This window comes from Nerophis lumbriciformis, linkage group LG02, assembly GCF_033978685.3.
Source record: "Nerophis lumbriciformis linkage group LG02, RoL_Nlum_v2.1, whole genome shotgun sequence".
NCBI lineage: Eukaryota > Metazoa > Chordata > Actinopteri > Syngnathiformes > Syngnathidae > Nerophis > Nerophis lumbriciformis.
Genome location: NC_084549.2, coordinates 63,115,658 through 63,137,972, shown reverse-complemented (window position 1 = coordinate 63,137,972; position 22,315 = coordinate 63,115,658). Strand labels below are relative to the sequence as shown.

Below are 22,315 nucleotides of genomic sequence, written 5' to 3'. Positions count from 1 at the left end.
GACACATTATCTGTATGTAATATTGGCTGCATTTCAGACAGTTGTTTGTGTGCAGTTATAGACCACAGCAAACGTTACCCAGCTTGCAAAGATTGTAATGAATCCACTGGAAGAAGACAGACTGACGTTTCCTTTAGCTTGGAAACAAACATCTATAACTTTGGCCATTCTAAGCCAGTAACTTCCAGGAGTTATGTCACCCTCTGAGAAACCTCCATTTTAATGTTTTCCAATGTTGTAAAAATGTGTAGAATAAATATTACATTTCAACATTTCTGTCAACGAAGATTTGCGACAAATAGTAATTTTGATAGTAGGCTAACATAGCTAAAATAGACACTTACATCATGTGTTGCCTTCATTATAACACTTATATAAGGCGTTTAGTTTTTTTGCGGCTCCAAACTGATTTGTTTTTTTGTACTTTTGGTCCAATATGGCTCTTTCAACATTTTGGGTTGCCGACTCCTGTGCTCGGGCAAAATGTACTTTACAGTACGAGGCTGACTGACGTCGACAAAAGTAGTCGTCGACATAACCGAAATTGAAACAAACAGTTTCTTGCACATTTACTTGTGACTTTGTCCAGTGACATAATGACAATAAGAGATAAGGGTTTTGTTGACATAGTTCTTCTGGTTTTATTTATATTCTTGTGTTACACACTCTTATTGGTATACCGGGACTTGATGAGTTTGTCGACATGAGGCCCTTTTTCAGACTTTCCCATTTATCCGGGTAAATAGAGTACCAAAGGGTTCCACTTCATCAGATAATCCAAGACTATCCTTTCATTATTTATTGGGAAATGTATTATATATTATCGGCACATTAGAAATCACGACATCTCACCGAGCTGCCGTAATTTTTCGGGCGTTCGTTTTGCTACTGAAATACGATGTGATCGCCGTCCCAGCAACTTCAGGGTTCCTGGTTCGATACCAGCTTGTGTCCTTGGGCAAAACATTCACCCACCTTTCTCCCAGTGCCGCTCACAGCAGTGTGTGAATGTCAATGAATGTTGGGTGGCGGTCTGACGGGCCACAGGCGCAAATTGGCAGCCACGCGTCTGTCAGTCTAGCCCAGGGCAGCTGTGGCTACAAATGTAGCTTACCACCATCATGAGGAGTGAATGAATGATGTTTTCTAGGTTCTCTGTGAAGCACTTTGAGTGTCTACAAAAGCGCTATAAAAATCTAACGCATTTATTATTATTATTATTATTATCTTTATTATTATTATAATTAGCTTTTTGAGCTATTTTGGCAACCGTTTACCCTAGAGTCATATATCTTGGTATGTGACACTTGTTAACGTGCTAACTTTAGTATGCTAGCACGCTAACATTAAACTGCTAACTTTTTAGCTAATTTTAAGTTTGTTTCCTTTAATTACACAGCCTTACAGTCATATAACTTGGTATGTGACACATGCTAACCGTTATCATGTTTATGTTAGCATGCTAACATTAAAGTGCTAGTTTTTTTTAAAATAATTTTGCAACCGTTTAACCCAGGGGTCGGCAACCCAAAATGTTGAAAGAGCCATATTGGACCAAAAATACAAAAACAAATCTGTCTGGAGCCGCAAAAAATTTAAAGCCATATTACATACAGATAGTGTGTCATGAGATGTAAATTGAATTAAGAGAACTTAAAGGAAACTAAATGACCTCAAATATACCTACAAATGAGGCATAATGATGCAATATGTACATATAGCTAGCCTAAATAGCATGTTAGCATCGATTAGCTTGCAGTCATGCAGTGACCAAATATGTTTGATTAGCACTCCACACAAGTCAATAACATAAACAAAACTCACCTTTGTGCATTCACGCACAACATTACAAAATTGGTGGACAAAAGAAGTGGCATAAAACACGTCCTAGAAAGTCGGAGAAAGTTATACATGTAAACAAACTACGGTGTGTTCAAGGACCGCCAAAATTTGAAGGACAAAACGGCGCTCGCCAAATAGTCGAATTAGTGAAGCACGTTTAATATAAACAGTGTGCTTTATAACAATTAGGGAGGTTTGTGTCATGTTTGTCCTCCTACAGAAACCATATTAAAGCAAAAAAAATATTTTTTTCCCCTTATCTTTTTACAATTTTCATACATTTTTTAAAAAGCTCCAGAGAGCCACTAGGGCGGCGCTAAAGAGCCGCATGCGGCTCTAGAGCCGCGGGTTGCCGACCCCTGGTTTAACCTAAAGTCATAACACTTGGTATGTGACAGTTAACTGTTAGTGTGCTTACGTTAGCATTAGAGATGTCCGATAATATTGGACTGCCGATATTATCGGCCGATAAATGCTTTAAAATGTAATATCGGAAATTATCGGTATCGGTTTCAAAATGATCAGTATCAGTTTCAAAAAGTAAAATGTATGACTTTTTAAAACGCCGCTGTGTACACGGACGTAGGGAGAGGTTCAGAGCGCCAATAAACCTTAAAGGCACTGCCTTTGCGTGCCGGCCTAGTCACATAATATCTACGGCTTTTCACACACACAAGTGAATGCAAGCATACTTGGTCAACAGTCATACAAGTCACACTGAGGGTGGCCGTATAAATAACTTTAACACTGTTACCAATATGCGCCACACTGTGAACCCTCACCAAACAAGAATGACAAACACATATCGGGAGAACATCCGCACCGTAACACAACAGAACAAATACCCAGAACCCCTTGCAGCACTAACTCTTCCGGGACGCTACAATATACACCCCCCACAACCCCCAAACCCCGCCCACCTCAACCTCCTCATGCTCTCTCAGGGAGCGCATGTCCCAAATTCCAAGCTGCTGTTTTGAGGCATGTCAAAAAAAATAATGCACTTTGTGACTTCAATAATAAATATGGCAGTGCTATGTTGGCATTTTATTTCCATAACTTGAGTTGATTTATTTTGGAAAAAAACGTCACTCTACCCCAGGGCAGCTGTGGCTATGAAAGTAACTTACCACCACCAGGTGTGAATGATTGATGGGTTCTACATATAAAGCGACTTTGGGTACTTAGAAAAGCGCTATATAAATCCCAGTTATTACTATTATTATTATTATTAAAACCTTGTTACATTGTTTAATGCATCCAGCGGGGCATCACAACAAAATTAGGCCTAATAATGTGTTATATCCACGACTGTATATATCGGTATCGGTTGATATCGGAATCGGTAATTAAGAGTCGGACAATATCTTAATTACAAAAAAGCCATTATCGGACATCTCTAGTTAGCATGCTAGCAAGCTAACTTAAGCATGCTAACCTTTAATCTAATTTGACACTTTTTTCTCTATTTCTGCAGCCGTACACCTAACAGCTGTGTTACTTGAAATGTGAAACATGTTAACTGTTATCATGCTAACGTTTGCTCACATGCTAACTGTTATCATGCTAATGTTTGCACACATGCTAAATGTTAGCATTTTAATGTAAGCATGCTAACGTTTTAGGCGAGCTGTGGAGCTCATTTTGTACAGTTACACCTAAAACTCTCAGATTCAGACACTCGGCAGCATCTTAGAAGCACAGCGGCTTCCGACCATCCCCGCCCAGAGGTCCAGGGCACAGATAGCAGGCACATCAAAATTTCCGCGGGAATTTTCTAGTTATTATTATCATCTTAATTATTATTATTATTATTATTATTATTATTGTCATCACACTGCTGCACACACTGATAAAACAAAAATAAGTATTTAAACATCATAGTCTTGTTCCTGTTAGCCTGCACATTGAAAGTACGAAATGATTACAATTAGTCTTACTCATCAAGCTCATCTTCTTCATTTTGGGCGACGTCGGCGTACAAGTACTTGCTCATGTCGACGGGTCGCACGCCTTTCCTCGGCCGGGGTTTCGGGGGCTCCGGCTGCAGGTCAGCGGCCGGTTCAGGCTCATCGAAGGGATTTCCCGGTGACTCTTCGTGTTCGATGAATGGATTCGAGGAGTCGTTGTCGTAGAAGGAATCATCGATCCGCTGATGCGAGGGTGGCGGCTCGGGAGGCTCTGCTGGACATGGGACGGTTTTACACAGGAGATCCAGATTCAAAATTATATCAGATATGTCCGTCTCGTTATCATTATCCTTCTACTAGAAGAAAGTATACGAATGTTTTACAGTACAGGTGAATATTGATATGTCCATGTAATTTCCAAAGACAATCTACTTAAATGTGTTTATTTTCCTGTCAGCTTGTGGATGAGTAAAACTTTAACTGACACATTTCCACAAAGGTCATGATATAATCATAGCCTTAATAATTCAAACACACATACAACACATTCGCATAATTCATAGCTTCAAAGGCTAATTTAGCCACCTGATTTGGATGTGCAGCAAAACAAGACTGCCAATCACATGTATGTGCTTGCTTAAAGGCCTACTGAAAGCCACTACTACCGACCACGCAGTCTGATAGTTTATACATCAATGAAGAAATCTTAACATTGCAACACATGCCAATACGGCCGGGTTAGCTTACTAAAGTGCAATTTTAAATTTTGCGCGAAATATCCTGCTGAAAACGTCTCGGTATGATGACGTCAGCGCGTGACGTCACGGATTGTAGAGGACATTTTGGGACAGCATGGTGGCCAGCTATTAAGTCGTCTGTTTTCATCGCAAAAGTCCACAGTATTCTGGACATCTGTGTTGGTGAATCTTTTGCAATTTGTTCAATGAACAATGGAGACAGCAAAGAAGAAAGCTGTAGGTGGGAAGCGGTGTATTGCGGCCGACTGCAGCAACACAAACACAGCCGGTGTTTCATTGTTTACATTCCCGAAAGATGACAGTCAAATGTGAAATTGTGTTAGATGTAAATATAAACGGAATACAATGATTTGCAAATCCTTTTCAACCCATATTCAATTGAATGCACTACAAAGACAAGATATTTGATGTTCAAACTCATAAACTTTTTTTTTTTTTTTTGCAAATAATAATTAACTAAGAATTTCATGGCTGCAACACATGCCAAAGTAGTTGGGAAAGGGCATGTTCACCACTGTGTTACATGGCCTTTCCTTTTAACAACACTCTGTAAACGTTTGGGAACTTAGGAGACACATTTTTTAAGCTTCTCAGGTGAAATTCTTTCCCATTCTTGCTTGATGTACAGCTTAAGTTGTTCAACAGTCCGGGGGTCTCCGTTGTGGTATTTTAGGCTTCATAATGCGCCACACATTTTCAATAGGAGACAGGTCTGGACTACAGGCAGGCCAGTCTAGTACCCGCACTCTTTTACTATGAAGCCACGTTAATGTAACACGTGGCTTGGCATTGTCTTGCTGAAATAAGCAGGGGCGTCCATGGTAACGTTGCTTGGATGGCAACATATGTTGCTCCAAAACCTGTATGTACCTTTCAGCATTAATGGCGCCTTCACAGATGTGTAAGTTACCCATGTCTTGGGCACTAATACACCCCCATACCATCACACATGCTGCCTTTTACACTTTGCGCCTATAACAATCCGGATGGTTCTTTTCCTCTTTGGTCCGGAGGACACGAGGTCCACAGTTTCCAAAAACAATTTGAAATGTGGACTCGTCAGACCACAGAACACTTTTCCACTTTGTATCAGTCCATCTCAAATGAGCTCAGGCCCAGCGAAGCTGACGGCGTTTCTGGGTGTTGTTGATAAATGGTTTTCACCTTGCATAGGAGAGTTTTAACTTGCACTTCCAGATATAGCTACCAACTGTAGTTACTGACAGTGGGTTTCTGAAGTGTTTCTGAGCCCATGTGGTGATATCCTTTACACACTGATGTCGCTTGTTGATGCAGTACAACCTGAGGGATCGAAGGTCACGGGTTTAGCTGCTTACGTGCAGTGATTTCTCCAGATTCTCTGAACCCTTTGATGATATTACAGACCGTAGGTCAGGGGTGCTCACACTTTTTCTGCAGGCGAGCTACTTTTCAATTGATCAAGTCATGGGGATCTACCTCATTCATATATATAATTTATATTTACTTATTTATGAAATATATGTTTTTGTTAATAAGTTAAAGGTGTTTAATGATAATGCAAGCATGTTTAACACATAGAGTTAATATTGTTAATAAATTAAAGGTGTTTAATGATAACGCAATCATGTTTAACACATAGTTAATATTGTTAATAAATTAAAGGTGTTTAATGATAATACAAAAATGTTTAATACATATAGTTAATATTGTTAATAAATTAAAGGTGTTTAATGATAATACAAGTATGTTTAATACATATAGTTAATATTGTTAACAAGTTAAAGGTGTTTAAAGATAATGCAAGCATGTTTAATACATATAATTAATATTGTTAACAAGTTAAAAGTGTTTAATGATAATACAAGCATGTTTAACACATATAGTTAATATTGTTAATAAGTTAAAGGTGTTTAAAGATAATGCAAGCATGTTTAACACATATACTTAATATTGTTAACAAGTTAAGGTGTTTAAAGATAATACAGGCATGTTTAACACATATAGTTAATATTGTTAATAAGTTAAAAGTGTTTAAAGATAATACAGGCATGTTTAACACATATAGATTCCTTTCTTTCATGAAGACAAGAATATAAGTTGGTGTATTACCTGATTCTGATGACTTGCATTGATAGGAATCAGACAGTGGTGCTAAAAATGTCCACATTTTCGAATGGAGGAGAAAAAAGTCCTCCTTTCTGTCCAATACCACATGAAAGTGGTTGCTTTTTGGCATCTTATTTGTCCAGCTTCCGTACTCCTTTGTATACACTTTACAATAAATACATTGTCGGCAAACTCCGTAGCTTGCTAGCTTGTACACGCGAGCTCTCTGAGACTCGTTTTGTTAGCGCAACTGTGCAACTGTGCAGTCGGTCTTTGGAGTTTTGACGACAGGTACGGCGCCAGAGTCTGTTGAAATAAAGTGTTTCTCGCCTTCCAGTCGGTAATTTTAATGAGCTGGCAGCAGCCAGCGTCATCTCAGAAGACCCTCGGGTGCCGTGAATGTCAATCAAGTGACGAAAGTGACGTCATAGTGAAGATTTATGATCGCTCATTTTTAGGACTATTTTTTTAATGCCTGGCTGGTGATCGACTGACTCACCCTCCGAGATCGACCGGTAGCTCGCGATCGACGTAATGAGCACCCCTGCCGTAGATGGTGAAATCCCTAAATTCCTTGCAATAGCTGGTTGAGAAAGGTTTTTCTTAAACTGTTCAACAATTTGCTCACGCATTTGTTGACAAAGTGGTGACCCTCGCCCCATCCTTGTTTGTGAATGACTGAGCATTTCATGGAATCTACTTTTATACCCAATCATGGCACCCACCTGTTCCCAATTTGCCTGTTCACCTGTGGGATGTTCCAAATAAGTGTTTGATGAGCATTCCTCAACTTTATCAGTATTTATTGCCACCTTTCCCAACTTCTTTGTCACGTGTTGCTGGCATCAAATTTTAAAGTTAATGATTATTTGCAAAAAAAAAAAAATGTTTATCAGTTTGAACATCAAATATGTTGTCTTTGTAGCATATTCAATTGAATATGGGTTGAAAAGGATTTGCAAATCATTGTATTCCGTTTATATTTACATCTAACACAATTTCCCAACTCATATGGAAACGGGGTTTGTATATCTGCGGCTTATAGTTGGGTGCGGCTAATATATGGGGAAAACATTTCCCTAAAATTTAGTGGGTGCGGCTTATATACTGGTGCACTTTATAGTCCGGAAAATACGGTAGAATACACGTTACTAGTAAAAGTTTGTAACGCCATTATCATATAATGCAATTATTCGGAAAACTGCAGTTGAGTACCGGGAACTGTTACCGTATTGGTTCAAATGTGAATGTCTGTATATACCAGGGGTCGGCAACCTTTACCAGTCAAAGAGCCATTTTGACCAGTTTCACAAATTATAGAAAACTATTTTTTGAAATTTTTAAATGAAATAACACTGCATACAAAGTATATTTTTTTTGCTTTGTGCTATGTATAAACCAGGGATCTCAGACACGCTGCCCACACCTTTATATGGAATTTGAAAGCTGGTCCGTCACACGGGTTCAAAATGAATGGCGCTTGTCAGCGTCTTGCGTGCCATGATGATACAGCATATAACAGCCACTACAATCAGCGTGCCTGATCAGCCACACGTTTTTTTGAGGCTTCTGCTTGCTCACATAGGTGACAGCAAGGCATACTTGGTCAACAACCACACAGGCTACACTGACGGTGGCGGTATAAAAAAAACTTTAACACTCTTACTAATAATGCGCCACACTGTGAACCCACACCAAACAAGAATGACAAACACATTTCGGGAGAACATCTGCACCGTAACACAACATAAACACAACAGGACAAATACCCAGAATCCCATGCAGCCCTAACTTTTCCGGGATACATTATACACCACCGCTACCAAACCCCGCCCACCTCAACCGACGCACAGAGAGGGGGGGGGGGGGGGGGGGGGGGTTGATGTGTGAGGGAGCAGGGTTGGGGTGGGGGCGGAGTTTGATGGTAGCAGGGGTGTATAATATAGCCCGGAAGAGTCAGGGTTGCATGGGATTCTGGGTGTTTGTTCTGTTGTGTTTATGTTGTGTTAAGGTGCAGATGTTCTCCCGAAATGTGTTTGTCATTCTTGTTTGGTTTTGGTTCAAAGTGTGGCGCATTATTAGTAAGAGTGTTAAAGTTGTTTTATATGGTCACCGTCAGTGTAACCTGTGTGGCTGTTGAGCAAGTATGCCTTGCTGTCACATACGTGTGCAAGCAGAAGATGTATAGCGTATAACAAGTGTTGGGCTGGTACGCTGTTAATACAGAATATAGAGGGCGCCAAATGTTGTACAATCATGGCACGCCCTTGTTATAGCTGTAAGGGTGAAAATCGGTGAATAATAATCCCTGAAGTTTTCTGCGAGAGGCAATGAAATCCGGAAATCTCACGGGTACATTGTGGGGTACAGCAAGTAAGCTGCTGAGCCGCATCAGAGTGATCAAAGAGCCGCATGCGGCTCCGGAGCCGCGGGTTGCCGACCCCTGGTATATACAAAACATGTACTTGACAATGGAATCAAATACCTTCCTCGCCTGGCTCGCCAAATGGGTTGAGGTGGTTATCTTCGGGCTCGTCGAAGGGGTTGCTGCACATGGCTGGATGTGTTTCCCGATCCTCGTCATCCAAGAAGTTCAGCTTGTTGATCAGTTCTTTGGACGGCAAAGCACAGCATGTAAATGAGCAAGAACGGTTGTGGATGCGTTGTAAAATAAAGTCAAATGTACAAATCGAGGCTGCACTTAGCAGTGAACCACTAGAGATCGCCGGCTAAACTCAGCCTTTTCACTGCAGTGGCCTTCTGGGAAACGTTTAGCAATATGGGTGGGTTGCTGTGGAGACCGTACAAGCAGTGTGGAGTTGCTACGGAGATTCACGCTGTGGAGGCTTGACCACTTGATCTTTGTCAGGCTGAATGGAGAGAAAAGGAGCGCAAAGCAGATGCCGGGATGGCTTTGAGAGTGCGAGGAGTCTTCGGCTATTTGCGTTGTCGCAATGTCAAGTGGAGCTCGCTGATAACTTTTTCCGGACGACATTCGCAAGCCTTTTTAGGCCACGACAATAAGAGGGCGCGTTGTCGGTAGCATGTTTGCTCATTTTGACGTACTAGTAGACAAAGATGGAGGGTTCAAGTGGAGAATAGAAAAGAGCACGATTCAAACTTAGGTTGGTTGGCATGAGAAGAAAGTAAAGCGTGGACAGTCTATCCCATACAATGATATACCGTATTTTTCGGAGTATAAGTCGCACCTGCCGAAAATGCATAATAAAGAAGGAAAAAAACATATATAAGTCGCAATGGAGCCCGGCCAAACTATGAAAAAAACTGCGACTTATAGTGTGAAAAATACGGTATTTGTGGCTTCCCACCACCAATACATTTGGACCGCCGCAAATAGTGACCAAGTTTATTCCGTTCATAACATATTATAATGGAACTGTCTGTGAATATAGTTTGTCTTTCCAACTCCGTACAGTAGATGGCATTGTAATAATGCCTAACACATGACTGGTCTGCCAAGAGAATAAGAAGATACAGCAGGAACAACTTAACGAGTATTTTGACCACTCTACACTGCAAAAACTGAAATCTAAGTAAGATTAAAGGCCTACTGAAACCCACTACTACCAACCACGCAGTCTGATAGTTTATATATCAATGATGAAATCTTAACATTGCAACACGTGCTAATACGTTAGCTTACTAAAGTGCAATTTCAAATTTCGCGCGAAATATCCTGCTGAAAACGTCTCGGTATGATGACGTCTGCGCGTGACGTCACGGATTGTAGAGGACATTTTGGGACAGCATGGTGGCCAGCTATTAAGTCGTCTGTTTTCATCGCAAAATTCCACAGTATTCTGGACATCTGTGTTGGTGAATCTTTTGCAATTTGTTCAATGAACAATGGAGACAGCAAAGAAGAAAGCTGTAAGTAGGAAGCGGTGTATTGCGGCCGACTGCAGCAACACAAACACAGCCGGTGTTTCATTGTTTACATTCCCGGAAGATGACAGTCAAGCTTTACCATTGGCCTGTGGAGAACTGGGACAACAGAGACTCTTACCAGGAGGACTTTGAGTTGGATGCGCAGACGCGGTACCGTGAGTACGCATGCAGCTGCGGCTTCCAAACATTTGATCGCTTGCCCGTACGTGCGTGCCGCTATGTGCATGTCACGTACGTAACTTTGGGGACTTTGGGGAAATATATGTGCTGTATGAACTTTGGGGAGGTGAACGGTACTTTGGGCTGTGGGATTGAGTGTGTTGTGCAGGTGTTTGAGTTGTATTGGCGGGTTATATGGACGGGAGGGAAGGGGGAGGTGTTTGTTATGCGGGATTAATTTGTGGCATATTAAATATAAGCCTGGTTGTGTTGTGGCTAATAGAGTATATATATGTCTTGTGTTTATTTACTGTTTTAGTCATTCCCAGCTAAATATCAGGTCCCACCCGCCTCTCACAGCATCTTCCCTATCTGAATCGCTCCCACTGCCCTCTAGTCCTTCACTCTCACTTTCCTCATCCACGAATCTTTCATCCTCGCTCAAATTAATGGGGAAATCGTCGCTTTCTCGGTCCGAATCGCTCTCGCTGCTGGTGGCCATGATTGTAAACAACGTGCAGATGTGAGGAGCTCCACAACCTGTGACGTCACGCTACTCGTCTGCTACTTCCGGTACAGGCAAGGCTTTTTTATCAGCGACCAAAAGTTGCGAACTTTATCGTCGATGTTCTCTACTAAATCCTTTCAGCAAAAATATGGCAATATCGCAAAATGATCAAGTATGACACATAGAATGGACCTGCTATCCCCGTTTAAATAAGAAAATCGCATTTCAGTAGGCCTTTAAATATCTCAAATAAGGGTGATGTTAGCTTATTTTCTGTCTGATAAGATAATTCTTCTCACTAACCAGATTTGATGTTAGAGTCTTTTACTTGTTTTAAGGGTTTTGGTCCTAAATGATCTCAGTAAGATATTACAGCTTGTTGCTGAGATTTGATGACCTATAATGAGTAAAACATGCTTGAAACTAGAATATCAAGTGTTGCAAAGCTGTGTCATCAACACTCACAAGTATAAAACTACTTTTTTTTTAAAGTAATCATTTCTTATTTCAAGCATGAAAAAAAAAACAAACATGACTTTGACACAATTGTGTCTCATAATTAAAACAGATGACAGCCAAATGGACTTTGCTGTTTTATTTTCAATGAAACAATAGAAAACACCTACTCATATAGTAGTACAGTTGGCACAGTACAGTAAACTGACAGTTAATATTCAAACATTTAACATTTCTAACAATTTTGAACAGAAATAGTTCATGCACATTCAGATAAATTCTTCAAAATTACAATTAAAACAATTTTGGTCGGGGTTCCAGGCTGTATATATGCGCACTAATTGACTGAAAGAGCACGCACTTGGCGCGATGATGTCATGTTACCGGTGGAAAAATGCATTTTTAGACAATATGATTTGCCTGAGCAGCTTGGAGACCACGAGAGTAACAAGCGGTTGCCTTGTTGAATTTCCATTAAGAACAATAAATTAGTTTTTAATAGTAAATGTATATATATATATATATATATATATATATATATATATATATATATATATATATATATATATATATATATATGTACACACACACATATACACAGTGTCTACAAAGTGTGCATTATTTTACTAAAATAGGGATTTTTAATCATGGCTAGAACCAAATATTCATGTTTACATTTTTTTCTTATGGGAACTTGGTTTGCTATAAAAAACTTTTCGCTATACAAAATTGTAAAAAAAAACAATGCATTTCGTAAATTGAAGTTCCACTGTATTTGTTTCTAGTTGTTAAAAATGTCATGCACATGTGCCATTGCCAATAATGCGCCGCCAACCACTGATGGACATACTGCCGTTTAGCGGGTTGGGTTCACTACTAACTGCAGTTCCAAATAAAACAACAACAACAGGTAACAACTGGAGAAAAAGAACACCTCAGACAGCACGGGATGACCATCACATGGAGCAAAATCAACTGACGCGACACGGGCACAATGTCAAGCAACAAAAGACAGAAACTGCAAGAGGGATAAAGAAATAAGAAGGCAAATGAAACCGTGATGTAAAAGCGGGGTTCACAACACCATGACTCTGGGAGACGACGCAAGACAGGTGGAAGAAAAAAGACCTTGAGAGGACGCGACAGGCTTAGAGGCCGCTTTGCGTGCTCGCCACGGGACGTCACCACTTCCATCATCATCATCATCATCGTCATGTAAGCAGCTGAGGGCATTCAGCTGGTTTACTATCTCTGGAAAAAGAACAGGGCCGTACAGGAAGAAAGAATAGCAGTGAACAAGTGACGTGAGAGGACAGATAAAAAAACAAAAGAACCCAGACAAATATAAGTATTTTTCACATGCACTGCAACCCCTCGAGTAGTCGACCATGACATTTCTTCTTCCTCCCGCGGGTATAATCTAAGTGCCTACAGAATAAAAGTAGGTGTTGTGAAGAACACGCGTGAGCGGCGAGCTCGCATGATCCACGGGAGGAGTCAGACGGTAGGAGTCTTGGCAGCTGGGTCAGGACGCACGCTAGCGCGCAAGCGTCGCTGTAGGCGCTCAATACATATACATGGAAATGAGACAGAAAGCATGAAGCTTAACAGGAACAGAAGGCGGTGGGAAAAGGTTGGATTAGGCTAAACAGGAAAGAAGGAGGGGAGGAGGCCATACATTAGCGGCCAACATGTATGTACACAGGGAGGCATCATAGAGGAAGATGGGCGTACTGGTGAGTGAGCGTGGAACCTGAAAGTTTAAAAACAAAAAAGGTAGTTTAATTTAGCAAGAGCAAGAACATCAAAAATAAATGTTCAATAGACTTGAAGAAATGCAAATAACTGAAGGTGTCATCCAAGAAGTCATTTTTGTTACCTTTTGTTTGTCAGCAGGATTAAACACTCGGGAGAGAAAAAAACTAATTGCGACTTTTCTCACCAAAATTGCAATTCATCCATCCATCCATCCATCTTCTTCCGCTTATCCGAGGTCGGGTCGCGGGGGCAGCAGCCTAAGCAGGGAAGCCCAGACTTCCCTCTCCCCAGCCACTTCGTCTAGCTCTTCCCGTGGGACCCCGAGGCGTTCCCAGGCCAGCCGGGAGACATAGTCTTCCCAACGTGTCCTGGGTCTTCCCCGCGGCCTCCTACTGGTCGGACGTGCCCTAAACACCTCCCTAGGGAGGCGTTCGGGTGGCATCCTGACCAGATGCCCGAACCACCTCATCTGGCTCCTCTCGATGTGGAGGAGCAGCGGCTTTACTTTGAGCTCCTCCCGGATGGCAGAGCTTCTCACCCTATCTCTAAGGGAGAGCCCCGCCACCCGGCGGAGGAAACTCATTTTGGCCGCTTGTATCCGTGATCTTGTCCTTTCGGTCATAACCCAAAGCTCATGACCATAGGTGAGGATGGGAACGCAGATCGACCGGTAAATTGAGAGCTTTGCCTTCCGGCTCAGCTCCTTCTTCACCACAACGGATCGATACCTACTCAGTGGCCTAGTGGTTAGAGTGTCCGTCCTGAGATCGGTAGGTTGTGAGTTCAAATCCCGGCCGAGTCATACCAAAGACTATAAAAATGGGACCCATTACCTCCCTGCTTGGCACTCAGCATCAAGGGTTGGAATTGGGGGTTAAATCACCAAAATGATTCCCGGGCGCGGCCACCGCTGCTGCCCACTGCTCCCCTCACCTCCCAGGGGGTGATCAAGGGTGATGGGTCAAATGCAGAGAATAATTTCGCCACACCTAGTGTGTGTGTGACAATCATTGGTACTTTAACTTTAACTTTTTACAGCGTCCGCATTACTGAAGACGCCGCACTGATCCGCCTGTCGATCTCACGATCCACTCTTCCCTCACTCGTGAACAAGACTCCGAGGTACTTGAACTCCTCCACTTGGGGCAAGATCTCCTCCCCAACCCGGAGATGGCACTCCACCCTTTTCCGGGCGAGAACCATGGACTCGGACTTGGAGGTGCTGATTCTCATCCCAGTCGCTTCACACTCAGCTGCGAACCAGATGAAGCCATCAGGACCACATCATCTGCAAAAAGCAGAGACCTAATCCTGCAGCCACCAAACCAGATCCCCTCAACGCCTTGACTGCGCCTAGAAATTCTGCCCATAAAAGTTATGAACAGAATCGGTGACAAAGGGCAGCCTTGGCGGAGTCCAACACTCACTGGAAACGTGTCCGACTTACTGCCGGCAATGCGGACCAAGCTCGAATTGCAATTCGATTTGCAATTTTTATATTTTACACATAAAAATGCACACAACCGAGAAAACAGCAAGTGAAGGAATACAGGTTACTTTTAGACTGTGAATCGACTTATTCTTGTCTATAGGTGCTAAGTATTAGAACATCCATCCATTTTCTACCGCTTGTCCCGCTCGGGGTCTCAGGAGGTGCTGGAGCCTATCTCAGCTGCATTCAGGCGGAAGGCGGGGTACACCCTGGACAAGTCGCCACCTCATCACAGGGCCAACACAGATAGACAGACAACATTCACACACTCGGGCCAATTTAGTGTTGCCAATCAACCTATCCCCAGGTGCATGTTTTTTGGAGGTGGGAGTAAGCCGGAGTACCCGGAGGGAACCCACGCAGCCACGGGGAGAACATGCAAACTCCACACAGAAAGATCCCGAGTCCGGGATTGAACCCAGGACTACTCAGGACCTTCGTATTGTGAGGCACATGCACTAACCCCTGTTCCACCGTGCTGCCAGTATTAGAACAATATGCAGCAATTTACTTATTTTTTTTAAATGTGGTTTTATGCAGACTTTTGTCTACATAATGCTCTTAAACTGAAGAAATAGAAATAATACAGTGGCTATAATGCAATGATATTATAATATACAATAATAATGCAATATTTAAAAAGATTTAAACTTAAATTTCTCATTACTATAGAATTGTTTACCATTGTACTGTAATTGGAAAGTTAATCAATAAATAAATAAACATCTAAAATTGACTAATTTCTGTCAAACAAAAATTAAACTTGGATAAGAGCATGTTTTTTTCCCAGTTGGAAAAAGGCATTCTCTCAATCGCCCGTGTTACCAGGCGTATATTGCCCGTCTAATTTGAAGCTGAAATATTACCACATGGGGACATTTGGCTAGTTTGGAACCATATTTTTGTCACTCCTAACTTGTGTTACTTGGCGACACTATTCACTGGCGAGTGGCGAGGCTCTCTCTCTATGTGCTTCCTGTGTTTGCAAAGATTGTGAATGACTGACGAGAGAGCTCACTGCGTTCAGTTAGCTCTACTGTTAAATAAACGTGCTCAGGTGCTGAGAGCGACGCACAGAGTGAGACCTGTTTTCCCTGTTTGAAGCGACCAATCGAAGGTGATGCTCAACACCTGGTTGGCTAACATTATCGGGTGATGGCGAGGGAAAAACAACAAAAAACTCAGCATCTTGCATTTAATTCTATAATTAAAACCTTGATGTCGATTAATCGTGCAGCCCTACTAAACACTCACAATTCCAACCATCTATGTAGAGGAACGGGGATTCGACTAAGGTCTGTACTAGGGTTGTACTGGTACTAATAACATGAACATGTGAGCACCCTTTGAGGAAAAAAAGAGGAAAACTGACGAAAAAAATAGGAACATTTCTATCAGCATTAAGTGCTAACCCTTACTTGCCAACCCTCCCGGATTTTCCGGGAGACTCCCGGAATTCAGCGCATCTCCCGAAAACCTCCCGGGACAAATTTTCTCCCGAAATTCAGGCGGAGCTGGAGGCCACGCCCCCTCCAGCTCCATGCGGACCTGAGTGACGTGTTTACAGCCTGTTCATACGTCCGCTTTCCCACAATATAAACAGCTAATGATCGAGGGCGAGTTCTTGGTTTCTTATGTGGGTTTATTGTTAGGCAGTTTGATTAACGTCCTCCCAGCGCGGTAAAAACACACAACAACAGCAGTCAAGTTTTCGTCTACCGTAAAGCAGTTCGTCTGCCGTAAACAGTAAACAGGACAATACTGCCATCTACTGTACATGCATATGTGACCCACCCATAATGTGTCACATTTTTGTGTTGATTTATTTATTTTATTTTGTGGTTTGAATTCGTTTTTGGAGCTGTCATAACACATTTATCAGTATTCACATTGGTCAGTAGGTGGCAGTAGGGCGTTTCTTCCCAATTGAATGCTATCACCTGCAGACCGGAAGTGTCTTGTCATTCTGATGAGCGCGACCAGTCTGTGAACAATTGAAACGTCCTGTGTGCTTTTTCCTCCTGTATAACAGGTTAGTTTTGGTGAATCAACTCACTGAATAATATCCATGTGATCTTTATAAGTTTAAGTACACATTCTGATGGTGGAGCCTAACTCTAAAGTGTTTGTGAGTTGTAGTTTGTATTTGTGAATGAATCCAGTGCACAGCTGCAGTAATCAATACAAAATGGCGACGTGAGTGCGCAATGTTTATATAGGAACTTCTGATCCTAATTCAGACTCCCAAATTAGAGCTCCCGTTTTCTTATTGATTTTATGATGTATAGTGACAGAGAATAGAACAAGGATGGACAATTCAACCCTTAACTCAACAATGAGTAGATGAGTGTTATGTGTGTGTATATGTGTAAATAAATGAACACTGAAATTCAAGTATTTCTTTTATATATATATATATATATATGTATGTGTGGGGAAAAAAAATCACAAGACTATTTCATCTCTACAGGCCTGTTTCATGAGGGGGGGTACCCTCAATCATCAGGAGATTTTAATGGGAGCATTCACATACCATGGTTTATATAGGGCACAGAGTGGGTGGGTACAGGCTGGCGTAGGGGCGTGGTGATTGGCTCATGTGTTACCTAGGAGGTGTTTCCGTCTGTGGCGGCATGCTGTTACAATTTCGCTGCGCTTGTTGAGGGATGACAGGTCTGGACGGTAAATAATAAACAGTTTCTCTTTCAAGCATAGGTTGCATCTTTCATTACCACTATTGTAAGGTGTGCTGGATGCAAGAATTTGCCATGTTATTGAATATTCAACATTATTGTCTTTGAGGTCTCAAATGTGTTTGCTGAGTTCTGTGGTATTCCGCAGGTTTTGGTTCCTGAAAGAAGCCTTGTGATTGTTCCATCTGGTTTTGAATTCTCCCTCGGTTAATCCTACATATGTGTCGGATGTGTTAATGTCCTTGCGTATTACCTTAGATTGGTAGACAACTGATGTTTGTAAGCACCCCCCGTTGAGAGGGCAATCAGGTTTCTTTCGACAGTTACAGCCTTTGTTGGTTTTGGAGTCCGCTCCAAATTGACATTTGTTGAGCACTGTACGACGATCAGAAATGGAAAAATTCAACATCGACTACTCCACGAAGAACATTCCCATACCCGCGCAGAATGACTACAAGCTAAGGCTCATGGAAAAGACGGAACACTTCCTAAGAAGGATGCGGTGGAAAGCACATTTTTTCCTCCACCCTGAAACAAAAGGAACGCAAAAGAAAACTTACGGATTCAAATCTACCAAGAACCCACCCACAGTTGAGGAACTAAAGGATTTTGAGAGCGACATGCTCAAAATGATACAATCAGTCAAATTCAAGCCAATCCGCAACCCACTCCTCACCAAGCTGAAAAATGACAAGGAGCGCATCAAGAAAGTAAACAACCTCATCATAGCTGCCAATAAAACCACAAACTTCTACAGAATGGACATACCAGAACATCACACCTTACTGGACAGAAGCATCACCAAATCATACAAAAAAGCGCAACCCAACACCTTACAGAACATCCACCTGGAAAATAAAAGGATCGCGGCTGAACTGGACATTGAGGACAGGGTGTACGCCACAGCCAACAAGGAAGCCTTCATCACATTGAAGGACCACAAACCCAACTTCGCAAATAACCCAACATGCCGACTAATAAACCCAACTAAATCTGAAATAGGAAAAATCAGCAAAATAATCCTGGACAGAGTCAACACAAAAATCAAGGACAAAACACCACTCAACCAATGGAGAAATACAGCAGCAGTAATCAAATGGTTCAACAACATCCAAGACAAACAACAGCACAACTTTATCTCCTTTGATATCGAAGAATTTTACCCTTCCATCACGCAAGACCTACTGACCCAAGCACTAGACTTCGCCTCAGACTACGACTCAATCACAGGCAACGAAAGAAACATCATCATCCACGCAAAAAACTCCATTCTCATCCACAACAGTACACCATGGCAAAAAAAGAACAATGCAACATTTGACGTCACTATGGGAAGTTTTGACGGAGCAGAAACGTGTGAACTCGTTGGGAGTTTCCTCCTCTCCCAGCTCGCTAGCCTCAATCTGAACCTTGGTATTTACCGTGATGATGGACTGGCAGTGTGTCGCGCCTCGCCAAGGAGCAGCGAGAATACCAAGAAGCGCATATGCCAAATTTTCAAAGAGAACGGCCTACGGATCACGATTGAAGCCAACAAGCAAACCGTCAACTTCCTTGACGTCACTTTCAACCTGAGAAATAACAGCTACCAACCATTCACGAAACCCAACACAACACTCCAATACGTGCACCATGACAGCAACCACCCACCCACCACCACGAAAAGAATACCTACCGGAATTAATAAAAGGCTATCGATGCTGTCATCTAGCAAAGCTGAATTTGACCAAGCAACCCCCCCGTACCAAAAAGCCCTTGATGAAAGCGGATACAATTTCACCCTCACCTATGAACCCACGCCAGGAAACCAGCCAAAAAAGAACAGAAAACGAAACGACATCATCTGGTACAACCCCCCATACAGCAAAAACGTCTCAACTAACATTGGACACAAATTCCTCAATCTGATTGACAAACACTTTCCCAAAGACAACACCCTAAGAAAAGTATTCAACAAGAACAACATTAAATTGAGCTACAGCTGTATGAACAATATACGACAAATCATCTCAAACCACAACAAAACAATTGCAAATGAGCCGTCGGCCCCCGGACAGATCGCCTCCAAAACCAACAAAGGCTGTAACTGTCGAAAGAAACCTGATTTCCCTCTCAACGGGGGGTGCTTACAAACATCAGTTGTCTACCAATCTAAGGTAATACGCAAGGACATTAACACATCCGACACATATGTAGGATTAACCGAGGGAGAATTCAAAACCAGATGGAACAATCACAAGGCTTCTTTCAGGAACCAAAACCTGCGGAATACCACAGAACTCAGCAAACACATTTGGGACCTCAAAGACAATAATGTTGAATATTCAATAACATGGCAAATTCTTGCATCCAGCACACCTTACAATAGTGGTAATGAAAGATGCAACCTATGCTTGAAAGAGAAACTGTTTATTATTTACCGTCCAGACCTGTCATCCCTCAACAAGCGCAGCGAAATTGTAACAGCATGCCGCCACAGACGGAAACACCTCCTAGGTAACACATGAGCCAATCACCACGCCCCTACGCCAGCCTGTACCCACCCACTCTGTGCCCTATATAAACCATGGTATGTGAATGCTCCCATTAAAATCTCCTGATGATTGAGGGTACCCCCCCTCATGAAACAGGCCTGTAGAGATGAAATAGTCTTGTGATTTTTTTTTCCCACACATACATATATTGCGCTCTACTACGGTATCGAGCACTATTTTTTGGATAACCTTATTAAGACATATATATATATATATATATATATATACATACATACACATGTTTAAAAAAATATATATATAGCTAGAATTCACTGAAAGTCAAGTATTTCTTATATATATATATATATCTTAACCACGCCCCCAACCACGCCCCCCACCCCCCACCTCCCGAAATCGGAGGTCTCAAGGTTGGCAAGTATTTGCTAACCACGCAAAAAAAAAATTTAAATCAAGACTACATTCCTGCAATTGGGTGCATTTCTACCCTGTATTGACACTTACGTGTCCTATGTAATGTACCACTTTTTAAAAAACATTTTTTTTTTAAGTACCGGTAGATCATTTACTAACATTATCATCACCATTAAATATGTGTGGTGGTCAAGCTAGCTCTGTTCTCAATGAGTACTAGCCTTTCTTGAAGAAAAAAATGCCCTATACTTGTGTTGTTTTCAGCTGTACGAATCGTTCAAATCGCGAAAAGGATAAACGTCTCTTCAGAGTTCCTTGAGAGATGATCAAAAAGGGCAGGAAGGTGCAAGATTTTACGAAACGACAACAAGAAAACGTGGCTCACACTCCAGTCCAAGGGAGCAGAGTCGAAGAATGCATGAGTTTGCAGTGATCACTTCATTGAAGGTTTGTTTGATATACTTTTAACTGTTATTATTTCCCATTTAAGTATTATCTTGTTATTATTTGTATTTCTTAAACACGTTTTTGCTACGAGTGTTTCGTAAAGCACCAACTAGGCGAGTCTTAAATAAAATAAATGAAATGCGAGCAAAACCTAAAAGAGTTAAGCTTTTACCAAAGGCAACAATCATAAATGAATATTTCAGCACATACACAATGATGACATCTATACCGTATTTTTCGGAGTATAAGTCGCACCGGAGTATAAGTCGCACCTGCCGAAAATGCATAATAAAAAAGGAAAAAAACATATATAAGTCGCACTGAAGCTCGGCCAAACTATGAAAAAAACTGCGACTTATAGTCCGAAAAATACGGTAGTTATATTTTGATAAACGATCATAAATGAATCTTTCAGCACATACACAATGTTGACATCTATAGTTATATTTTGATATAGACAACAATCCTAAATGAATCTTTCAGCACATACACAATGTTGACATCTGTAGTTATATTTTGATAAAGACAACAATCATAAATGAATCTTTCAGCACATACACAATGTTGACATCTGTACTTATATTTTGATAAAGACAATCATAAATGAATCTTTCAGCACATACACAATGTTAACGTCTATAGTTATATTTTGATAAAGACAACAATTATAAATGAATCTTTCCGCACATACGCAATGTTGACATCTGTAGTTATATTTTAATAAAGACAATCATAAATTAATATTTCAGCACATACACAATGTTAACGTCTACAGTTATATTTTGATATAGACAACAATCCTAAATGAATCTTTCAGCACACAAACAATGTTAACGTCTATAGTTATATTTTGATAAAGACAACAATCCTAAATGAATCTTTCAGCACATACAAAATGTTGACATCTATAGTTATACAGTATTTTGATAAACAATCATAAATGAATCTCTCAGCACCTACACAATGTTAACGTCAATTGTTATATTTTGATAAAGAGAACAATCCTAAATGAATCTTTCAGCACATACACAATGTTGACATCTATAGTTATATTTTGATAAAGACAACAATTATAAATGTATCTTTCAGCACATACACAATGTTGACATCTGTAGTTATATTTTGATAAAGACAATCCTAAATTAATCTTTCAGCACATACACAATGTTAACGTCTACAGATATATTTTGATATAGACAACAATCCTAAATGAATCTTTCAGCACATACACAATGTTAACGTCTACAGTTATATTTTGATATAGACAACAATCCTAAATGAATCTTTCAGCACATACACAATGTTAACGTCTATAGTTATATTTTGATAAAGACAACAATCCTAAATGAATCTTTCAGCACATACACAATGTTGACATCTATAGTTATA

The 22,315-nt window shown here is 41.1% G+C and overlaps 1 protein-coding gene across 6 annotated transcripts in view; it reads right to left on the bottom strand.

Annotated features, from left to right (window-relative positions):
* Positions 1-22,315, bottom strand: part of ehbp1 (EH domain binding protein 1) — a 451,976-nt gene that overhangs the window by 302,089 nt on the left and 127,572 nt on the right. For 3 of the 6 annotated variants that reach the window (XM_061966280.1, XM_061966296.1, XM_061966321.1), the window contains exons 8-10: positions 12,759-12,881; positions 9,084-9,209; positions 3,783-4,026 (exon numbers count right to left, since the gene is read on the bottom strand). In XM_061966280.1, coding sequence (XP_061822264.1) covers positions 3,783-4,026; positions 9,084-9,209; positions 12,759-12,881 — 493 coding nt within the window. The remainder of the gene's footprint in view (positions 1-3,782; positions 4,027-9,083; positions 9,210-12,758; positions 12,882-22,315) is intronic. The other 3 variants (XM_061966288.1, XM_061966304.1, XM_061966313.1) reach the window with 3 other exon arrangements.